The sequence below is a fragment of the Anser brachyrhynchus genome, assembly GCF_964034855.1.
Source record: "Anser brachyrhynchus genome assembly, chromosome: 1".
Lineage (NCBI taxonomy): Eukaryota > Metazoa > Chordata > Aves > Anseriformes > Anatidae > Anser > Anser brachyrhynchus.
This window is the reverse complement of record NC_137694.1, coordinates 183,884,358-183,895,141: the sequence shown is the minus strand read 5'-3', so window position 1 is coordinate 183,895,141 and position 10,784 is coordinate 183,884,358. Positions and strand designations below refer to the sequence as shown.

At 43.7% G+C, this 10,784-nt stretch overlaps 2 protein-coding genes across 4 annotated transcripts in view; one reads left to right on the top strand and one right to left on the bottom strand.

Annotated features, from left to right (window-relative positions):
* The window catches only part of WDFY2 (WD repeat and FYVE domain containing 2), a gene marked incomplete at its 5' end in the record, with an annotated part of 78,012 nt that extends 76,323 nt beyond the window's left edge, over nucleotides 1-1,689 (bottom strand). The window contains one exon of the mRNA XM_080569646.1: nucleotides 1,581-1,689. The remainder of the gene's footprint in view (nucleotides 1-1,580) is intronic.
* Nucleotides 1,069-10,784, top strand: part of INTS6 (integrator complex subunit 6) — a 44,236-nt gene continuing 34,520 nt past the window's right edge. For 2 of the 3 annotated variants that reach the window (XM_080569545.1, XM_080569544.1), the window contains exons 1-4: nucleotides 1,176-1,192; nucleotides 1,549-1,634; nucleotides 1,907-1,984; nucleotides 2,693-2,842. In XM_080569545.1, the coding sequence (XP_080425671.1) occupies nucleotides 1,563-1,634; nucleotides 1,907-1,984; nucleotides 2,693-2,842 (300 nt within the window). In that variant the 5' untranslated portion in view covers nucleotides 1,176-1,192; nucleotides 1,549-1,562. Of the gene's footprint in view, nucleotides 1,635-1,906; nucleotides 1,985-2,692; nucleotides 2,843-10,784 lie in introns of all 3 variants that reach the window. The other variant, XM_080569546.1, reaches the window with a different exon arrangement.

Here is a 10,784-nt window from a genome sequence, read left to right as displayed (position 1 = left end):
AGGCAGATAGGATGCGGAGCAATCCCCTGAACAGATTATGCTAAAAAATGGCTCTGGAGTTAGAGCTTGAAGGCTAGTGGAGCAGAAACGGCAGAGACTCAATTGTTGGGGAAAACAAGCAAACAAAAACCGAGGACAGATCTTCATCGTTAATTGGTTGGAAACGCTCCACAATTATATGATTTATAGGAAGTAAACTCGGAGTGCCTGAGCACAGATCAAAGACATGTTAGCGTTAATTTCTGCCTGCACGTAGGGGAAAAGGTCACAGCGAGGGCCGGCCAATTTTTTAAATTTTTTATTTATTTATTTTATACAGAAAGATCAGACCGAGTCTCTCGGAATTCACTGTCGGAGCACCCGCATGGCGAACCCAGTGGACACGTCGGGCTGCCAGAGGCTGAACTTTCCCTGATAAATGAGCCCCCCTTCAGCCAGGCCGGCAGATTTCAGCCCGACTTTGGGTTTTCTGCCTCGGCCTCCTGTCCTGAGGGGCAGTTTGGGGATCAGCGCGGTGCACGGGGCCTTTCCTTCCCCCCGCAAAACAGACATTAAGAGGGGGGAAGCGCTGCCTCAGGGGACGCCTCGCAGCCCCTCAGCGGGAGCAGGGCTCCCCCCCCCCTCAGGCGGGGACCTTCCTTCAGCCTCAAGGAGAGCGGCTCCCCACACACCGTGACTCACCCGCCCGCTCCCGGCGGGGACAAGCCACCTCCCTGCCCTCAGCCCCGCCGCAACCCCCCCCGCCGCCATTTTCTGACGAGCGACACCCCCCGCCCAGCGTCCCCCCCCCCGCCATTTTCTGACGAGCAGCGCCCCCCGGCCCGCACCCAGCGCCCCCCCCGAACCGCCGCTACCGCGCATGCGCGGCGGCGCCGCTCGGGCCCGCGCTCCCCCACAGCCCCCTCGCCCCGCCCACGATTTGAATATGCTAACGAGGCACCGCCCGGCGGCCCTATGGCGGGGCCGGGAGGCCGTCACGTGGGTCGGGGACGTGTCCTCGGGGGGCGCGGCCAGTCCTGCCCAGGCGGCTTTAAAAGCGGGCGGCGAGCGAGGCAGCGCCTCAGTCAGAGCGAGAGGGTGGCGGGGGGCGGCGGGGCTGCGGCTGCTCCGCCCGAAACTTCGGAGGGGCGGCAGCAGCAGCAGCAACAGGGGGAGGGGAGGGCGGAGGAGGAGGAGGACGAAGGAGAAGAAGGTGGCGGCCGTGGTGGTGGTGGTCGGGGCGGCGGCGGGGGGGAAGGTCAGCAGCGGCGCAGCCCTCCCCGCCGCTCCCTCATGAGCCAGCCCGTGCTGGGCTGAGCAGGCCCCGCACACAAAGGAGGGCAGGGCAGGGCAGGCAGCGCTGCCCCCCCCCCCTCTCCCCGGGAGAAGGGGCAGCGGGGAGGCGCCCTTCCCCGTGCACAGCACTCACGGCCACTCACTGCTCCGTCCCCTTCCTCCTCTTCCTCCCCCCAGCCCCTCGGTTCTCCCCCCCAGCCCCCCCGCCCCGTCCATGTAGCCGCCCCGGCCGCCGGCCCCTCCGCACTATGCCCATCTTACTCTTCCTGATAGACACGTCCGCCTCCATGAACCAGCGCACCCACCTGGGCACCACCTATCTGGACATAGCCAAAGGCGCTGTAGAGACTTTCATGAAGGTACCGGCTCCAGGAGGCGAGAGAGAGAGAGAGCGAGGAGGGGAGAGAGAAAGGGGGGAGGGGGGGGAGAGAACGGGGGGGGGGGCTGCGGGGGGCGAGGGCGGCGGGCGGCGGTGTGCGGGCACCCAGGGGAGGGAGGCAGGGAGGGGAGGGAGGAAGGGCCGGGGATTTGGGGGGGTGTGGGGGGTCTCCTGCACCGCCGCCTTCCTCCTCCTCCTCCTCTTCCTCCCGCCTCACCCTCTGCTTTGTGTCCCCCCCCCCATGCACCGCAGCTCCGAGCCCGGGACCCGGCCAGCAGGGGAGACAGGTACATGCTGGTCACTTTCGAGGAGCCTCCCTACGCTATCAAGGTAAAACCCCCGCTAATCCCTCCCTTCCTCCTTCCTTCCCTTCCCTCCCCGGCCTCCTTCCTGCCCCCTCGGCCGGGCCGGGCAGCGGCGGCTCGGCGCACGCACGGGCTCTGGCAGCGGCAGCGCTGACATCAACATGGCCGACATTTTATTATTTTTTTTTCCTTCCCCCCCCCCCCCCACACCCCTCCTCTGTCCCTCCCCTGTGTGGTTTGTGAGCAGCAATGAACTGTGGGGGATATTTAATTCAAGTTGGGAGAAGTGACAGCAACTCCGAGGAGAGTTTGTATGGGGGGGGGGGGGAGAAGGTGGGAGGAGAAGAGGACGGAGCTTCCCTCTGTCCTGTCCTTTCGGGGGGGGGAAACAAGGCAAGGGGGTGGCGGGGCTGCATGACACAGGGCCGTGAACCTGTTGGAGATCACTTCAAGGCTGGGCAGAGGAGTTCAGATAGCTGCGAGGTTTATTCACGGGTGGCTTCACAGAAATTCGCCCTTTGGAACATTAGATAGATGTGGATCATGAAGATTTTAAACTATTTTCAGGCTTTTTATAATAGCATTAAATACGTGTAACTTCCAAGGTGTTTTGCATGCCTTTCTGCTGAGCTGCATGCAGCTACAAAGTGTCTTGCTTAGTTGCTGAACAGAAAACCCTGAGCCTTTACAAAGCTTCTGTCTGAAGAATGTCTTCTCACGTTTCTCTTTTCAGGCTGGCTGGAAGGAAAACCATGCAACGTTTATGAATGAACTGAAAAACCTTCAAGCTGAAGGACTTACGACTCTTGGCCAGTCCCTAAGGACAGCTTTTGATTTATTAAACTTAAATAGATTAGTAACTGGCATAGACAACTATGGGCAGGTAGGTTGACTGTTAATAGGTGGAAAAAACATAAAACACAAGCTTCCCAGAGACAGCTATTAACTAAATGTACAAAGAGGCATCTTCGTGGAATTCGTGATATGGGGTCTTCTTCAAAAGTAAGCAGAGATCAGATAGTTTGAAGAAGTGTAGCTGCTGTCTATAGTTTTGTACCCAACTGTTTATTTTCCCCCCAGTTACTTAGTTCTTAAACTGTGATGCAGCCTCCAAGTTGATCTTCCCAGTTAAACTTTGTAATTTTTTTTCCACCAAGTCTTGTGTTTCAGAACCTTAACTGATGAGCCTGCCGGGGTCATGAAAACTTGGCTTTATGTATACAGTGCTGTATGATCAATTAAGTACAGCTTGGGAGATGAGCTGTTTTTCGAGCAGCACTGCATGTTCCAAAAGTACTGAGCAGAGCATACCTTTTTCAAAACATTTTCTTTCTAATGAGATTACTACAACTTTTCTCTGAATACCTGTATTTTCATAAACCTGCATGTTGTATCGAGCCTTGAAGAGCTGTGCTTTTCTAATGTCTGTGTTGCAGCTGTCCCTTTAAAGCAGGACTTCTTTTGGGGTGGGCCAGCATTCTCTTGCTCAGTAGTGAGTTGCTATAAGCCAGTGACTATAGGTTAAATATGCACTTTAGGAAGAGTATCCAGTACTTTCTGGCACTGGATCAAACCCTGGATTTGTTTTGCATAAAGCACATTATTAGTATTGGGCAAAGTATATCATGTTTTTTTCACATGGGACATGCGAACTTGAATCTCCCCTTTCCTTTTTTTTTTCATGTAATGCATCATCTGCTATCTGAGGATTAGTTACTGCTCTTGGTATTTAACGTGGGAATGTGGTTGTGAAAATAAGCCCCCTCTTTCCCCCTTCCCTTTCCAGTCTGAGCAGAGTTTGTGATAACATGCCATGTTTGTTTGGGAAGGAAATTTCTCTCTCATGTTGCATTGTATGGCTTTGCCACTAGGTGATCAAGTGAGTCTAAACATTTTTAAAATGCCAGTTTGGTGATGAAACTTAAAAAAAAAAAAAAGTGCTAGTTCCACACATGGCTATTTTTTTTGTCTATTACCATCTGCCGTCCTCTTGTACATCTGTGTGCTAACCTTTCCCATTTTATGACATTTTTCTTTAGTTACGTGAGCTGTGTGAAGCTTTTTAGAACACTTACCATTGTAGGCGCATACATGAAATACTTGCTCTTTACCACTGCTCCTGCTAGTGATAATACAGTATTCAAACCCAAGTATTTAAACTTGCTCTGAGTGAAGCTGTGCTCAACAGCCCTGTCAAGTAGGCAAGTTGACTTGTCACAACTCTCTTGACTAGTTAGTTTTCATTATTGTGGGCTGCTGCTGTTTTGTCCGTCGAGCAATTCTTGTCCGGTCTGTTTTGGTTACCAATCTCTCTCAGCTTGAACCCACCATGGTTATGCATGCTGTTTGCTCTGTCCGCATGTTGAACAGACTGTTGGAGAGGTGTTCAAATGCTCAGTCAAGTGACTGAATAGAACTTCTGCCTTCTTTCAGCGTCTGCAAAATTAGATGGATGTGTTGTAAGTGCCAGATCATCTGCTGCTGAAGTCTCTGGTTCCCATTCTGGCTCTACTGATCAAAGTAGCGGATTATTCAGAAATAAAATTAAATTCTGGAGCACTTAACTGATCCATCAGCACTCACAGGATGAGATCCAGGGCAGTTAACTTGCCTCATATTCACATTGGCCTTTGAACAATGTCAAAATCTGTTCTTAAATATACATGGTATGAGAAACTTACAAATTCAGGGTAATAAAAACGATCAGAATGCTCAGTTACATTTGAAAATATTTTACTCAGATTCACTTCTTAAGCAGTTTAAAATATTAAGTCCACAGAACAACTGAGTAGTTTATTTCAATACAGCAGATGTTTGAAGAGTGATTATCTCAGAGTGGGAGGAGCAGATAGTTTTAGAAAATGCGACAGATTATTTTAGGTGTGGTATTACATGAAGTAATAAATCTAAACATTTATTAAGCTTTTCTCTGAAAAAATTATCTGGCTTAATATCTTTTCACTAACACGCTTGGTTTTTGGTTGTATTGACGAGCTTCTAAGGTATTTGCTAAGATTCATTTGTTTCACATGTGGATTGTTAAACATGTGAAAATGACAAGACATGATACAAACTCAGTGGGATTGCTTGGTTATGTCCTCCAGCAGCGCCATGTCTTGTCCCCGTGCTAACTTTGAACTGTTTGTTTAAATGGCAGTGTAACTCACTATACTTGATTCCTTTCAAAGTAGACCAGAGTTCTCCATCAGCTCAGCTCCTGAACAAGAGTGGTGGCTGAACAGTCATTCTGAAATTGAGGAAAATCTCCTGCTTCATATTTTCTTGCAACACTGACGTTCATATTTTTAACATGAATGTTTACTGCTGTTACTTTTTTAGTAAATACGTACTGAGTTGGTAATGATTGAGTGTACAGCTACATTAGCTGATTACAATATCTCATTCAGATCTTAAAGGGGCACTGTCAACATGTTTAGATTATCAAGAACCTGGAAGATTTTTTCATAAGGTGTTTCGGATTAGTGCTATACTATTTCTCTCTAAACCCTTTGTCTTACCTAGGATTTTTTTGATCTACATTTTTGATGTTTTTTTGTCAACAGCGGCAGTAAAACACACAAAAGGAAAATAATTTGACATTCTTAAAGGTCAGCTTATTAGGATTTTAGAGAATATATATATTTTAAGGTGACTATTCTTTCAATTTTTACAGCACTTTCAGGTGCATAAATTCTGTGTTACATTGCTTGAATCTGTGTACTGCGCTATGTGCTGATTACGATAGCAGAAGAATGAACCTTCAAATAAGGTGTCAGCTTTTTGTTTGCTAAAAATAGTGGTCCTCTTCACCTTCTGTGTTTTTACAGAAAGCTTTGGAAGAAACACAGGATTTGGATGTGTTCAGGAAGAATGCAATTTAAACATGCCAAGTTCAGTAAACTCACAGTCATATCACATAAAACACTTTATTGGCTCAGTTTGCACTTAGCTAATTGACTTTGCCATATTTTCCCCAGTTCAGCTTCCCCATTATTTCAGGTAGTCTGCAGTACCAAACCTGTTACTAGCAGGTTTTTCATCCTCTTGGAATACACTCCTAAATCTCATAGATCTGGCTTGTTCAGCAGCATGTGTGTAGTCACAATTTAACTGAGTGTTTTTGAGTGAGGCAAATTAATGCAGCTTGTTAGAGTTAATGGAAGGGTTAAATACTAATAGATGTTTCTGGAATTATTTTTTTCTGTGTAAACAGAAAACATGAAGGTGGCTATTATGTAAGACAGTAAAATGTAAACAAGTAGCTGTACGTAACCAACTATCTACTTCAGTTACTTGCAGTCTGTAGTGAAGTTTCTAAGAATGAGCTATAAAACTAAGGTAGGTAAAAATGTATCACTGGAGTTTTGAAACTTATATGCAAAGAGCCATTGTAGCACTACCAAAATGAATCTGATTGATGGATGTCGGAAACTGCTAAAACTCTGGTTAACTGAAACCCCATGTGTTTCACCTTTTATTTGTATAATGAAGGTCTCTTAGTAGATTTTTGTGTGCAGTATTGCATCAACTGAGGCTTGAGAAGATAAAACTGGAACCTACTAGTGCTTATTGGAATGGATTTTCAGAGTGGTTGCGTTGATGTATCAAGCTATTTTTCCAGTTTTTCTCAGGATGAAATTTCATTTTAATATTGCCAGTAGAAACAACTCTTTTCAGTAGCAGAAGCTTTTTGTGTGCTTTTTATCTAAATAGAGCATCTTGCACGTTTTTCAGAATCGTAAGTATTGATACAGTAAAACTGGCTTAGAGGTGAGTTGGTCTTGTTAAATATATTGCAACAAAAGCACATGCTAACATAATTGTTTTGAAACAAAAGGCCAACTGTGATGCTTCTGTAATCCAAGGGGACTTGAGATAGGTATTTTTCATTTGCAGTGTTGGGAAAGGTACACTCTGTATTTAAAGTAATAGCAGAAGTACTTTTTTGATGACTTACCAAGGTGTGCCCAGTCTTGGTGAGAGCCTTTTCTTGGCAGCATATTTCACATATGTGAAAAGTGAAACAAATCTTGAAGCAAACTAAAATCCAAATGGAAATCAATTGATAATGGGTATCTTAAGACTTCAAAAATATGCAAAAGGCTAGAAAGACCTATTTTTGACCTGGAAGTTGACAGGTGTCCTGCATTGGACGACTTTTTTTATATTGCTTTGCTTTCCGAAGGTTTTAGTCACACCATATATGACCGTCAAACAATCTTAATTTTAGGCCAACTGCTACTTTATAGTTCTCTGAATATATGATTAGACTAATTTGTAGCTACAGTATTGCTGATGTGTTCACACAGTAAAGCTTAGCGTTGGTCTCTAGAGATCAGAGTGTTTTGCTATAATAGACTAAATACTGTAATATTCCAAATACATGTAGATAGCATGCTTAGGAGATCAATTCTAATTGTGCTTTTAGGCACACTTCAGCTTTGGTTTTAAGTCACACGTAGTAGACTCCTTGCTTATATGCATATTTACATCTAAGATACACTGAGCTTTAAAAAACAAAACACCCATAAAAAAATTGTCCCCAATATTTGTATATGTTATGCTTTGTGTGATGTGTTTTGAGCAGTTCTATATTCGGATTGTTTTTTGAGGATTGTTACTGGAATTCCTTGCTTTCAAAAGTCAAAATCCTTCAAGCATGACTTTTGGCTTGGCGTTCTGGGGCCATAAACACTGCACTGGAATGGCCTGTGTTGAGCGTGCATCCAAATTTGGAACCAAAGTTTAGATTAGTGTTTCCTGCTTTGTCATGCTGGCGTGGTTGCACAGGCAGTTTGCTTTTCATGTTGGTGGAGGCGGAGGTTTGCACCCCTAGTGCAGCACTCCAATCCTCTTTTTTCCCCCTGCCCCAACAAAACTAAATGGGAAAACTTCAGGCAACAGAAAACAACGTAACAAGCTGAAGCACGGCAATAGCAGAAATACGTAAGAAAGGATTATTTGTAGTTGCCTATTTTCTATAGAATAGAAATGGTCTTAATGTAAACTTAAATGCCTGTTATGTCAAAGGTCTATATGTGAAGTGCTGATGAAAGTCAATCCTTCTCATGTGATGCATGATGAAATTAAGAATACTGCTTCCTAACTTACACTTCTTAGGCCATAGCTTACAAACCTGACATCTTGTTCGCTGTTGAAATGTTTTAATTTTTAGGTAGCTTTGTTTCAAGGTATCCTTTAATGAGAGCTACGCTGTTTTTTTTTTCCCCACATTTTCCACATGTGAGGTGGAACTGCGTTGCTTTCAGCCGTCCCATACCAACCAAGTTCATTGAGTCTCGAGTAATAATCACATCAAACTTTGATGTTATTAAAGTCACTTGTCTAATTCTAATCCAATACATTTTTAAAGAAGAGACAAAAATTTAAAATACAGTACTTTGTGTAAGCTTGTTTTTCCTGACCAAAATGATCTCATCCATCTGTTTCATTAGCAGAAAGAAGTGAGATACATCCCTATGTTCTGAATATCAAGTATGCTTTGGCCACTTTGGTTCTTTAAGTGCTTTATTTTCAATAAATCAGTTCTGGAAGGGCCAGTACCACAACATGTCTGCAGTGACTTTGATTTTTAGGGATCAGGTGGGGGCAGGCTGCCAATGCTTAAGCAGCTGATACAGCTTTCCGTCTTAGGCTGATACTTGGCCTCACTAAAAAGTCAGCAGAGAAAGTCGGAGGACAGTTTGGAGTTGCAAAATTGTATCTCTTGCCTTTTTACCTTGAGCAGTGTAACTGCCTCTGTTAGTCACAGACTCCCTGAATATGCTAGCTTTCTTATTTAGGTGTTTAAAGGTATGTGTCCCATAGTTGAAGTATTCTTTTTTTTTGAAATGTTTGCAGGTGGTAAATGGCAGCCACTTGTCAGACTTGTCAGGAATGTGAATTAAGTACATATAGATACAGAGCCAGGAGTTGGTTTTTTTTTTTGTGAAGCACAAGTATTTTTATTTTCCCCAGTGTTCCTGTTATATTTATTCTTTTTAAATTTCACTTTTTCTTACTGCATAGTTATACTCAGTCTCGGGGTTCTGTTGTAGACAGTCTGTACCTCTGAAACTTGAAGGGAGAAGGGAAGAACTGTGACTTGTTATGCATCTGACTTTGACTGAGACTCAGTTGAAACTAGTCATGTTGCTTGAGAGTCCTGCTTGCTGTTGCTTTTTTTCTTTTTGCAGTGTGTTTTGTGCCTGTAACAACATAGTGAGTCCTTTAGTTCATAGAGTATGTCTGTATCTGCAGCTACCGCTTGAACATATTCATATTTGCACTTCATGTTGTGTTTTTTAGCATCATACTGTGTGGCCCTTTATTCAAGTTGTTTTCATCTGTTTATGCAACAGATAGGAATTTCATGTAATTTGTGAGCATTAGAATCTGGCTAATACAGATCTCCACGGAGTGTGCAGTTTGCATTGTGTGATTGTGGTGCTAATTTTAATTGTCCAAAGTGTGCGCCAGTCTCATTTCAAGAAAAACTACTTCAGATAGGAGATGGTGGTTGTGTGTATGTAGGATAAATCTTATGTATTAGAAGATCCTTGCTTGTTTTTCTTAAATGGAACTAGCCAATGAACTATTAGACATTTCTGATGATCCTGTAGTATATTGCTGTCTACAAACAGTATCAGGTGTTCATGAAATATTTTGGATATATTAACTTGTTTTTACTGGTATAATTCCAAATATTGATAGCAAATATTTGCTTTGTTATTGCTTCTATACTTCATCTTAAAAGGTTAAGATGGAAGGGATGTATTTAATCATTCTGGTACTGTAAAGTTGACCCCTAATGGACTAGATTTTTTGAAAATGTATAGGCAATTTTAGTCCTACAATAATGAGAAGTCAAGTGTCTGTTATTTAAGTACCTGTTGTTTTCTTTCTAGAGGTAGTGTCTGTGCCTCAGTTAACTGATTTGCCCTAGTTTACATAAACCTACAGTCTACTATAGATTAAAGCCTAAATTTTTCCAGTGGGGAAACTGGGTTAGTGCCTATAGCTGAGTTAAAATAGGTAAGAGGTAGCTGTCTGCAAGACATGATATTAACTTTAGTCTGGAAACGTGAATGAGCATGACTGGGATACTGAACAGATAAGGCTTCTGGTTGTATTAGAGGACAAGAGGTTTTGTCAAAATCTGATTTTACTCTAGTTGCTCTGAAATGTGGGTCTTGCAGCATTGCAGTGGTAGGTAATGAGAATAATAGATATGGAATTACGCTAGACGTAACATGGCTTTAACATTAGAGGCCTTTTGTAAGACTGATCTAGCAGAAACTGGTGCAGATTAGTTCTCTAGTATGCAGTTCTGACAGTAATTCAAGGATGTACATACTGAAAATCATGTTTAATGTCCTGTTGTTAACTTGGCCAGGAAACTTTCACCTGAATAATCATATTTGGTGTCTGTCCAGTGTAGCCACTCCTATTTCCTTTAATTCTTGCATTTTTCAGTCTACATGCAATTGCTACTGTTTGTGGAGAGCTGAATGTTAATCTAATTTAACCCACTAACAGTGCTTGAGGATAAATGACTTGAACATGATGTGCATTTTGTCAATGTCTCCTTGAGCCAAAAATCTACATTGAAAAATCCAGAATATTTGTCATTGGAATCAAGTTAAGGTGACATTCTTGCTTCTGTTGAAGATAGCCACTTCTCTTATTCTGTATGTTTATCTCTTTCCTTCACCAAATGCCCTACCTCACCCCTGGGGCTTGGGATCCCAGAACACTGACTTAATCGTATGCATTGCTGTAGGACTGCTGAAGTGACGTTCATCCTAGCTCTCTGCTCTCCTCCA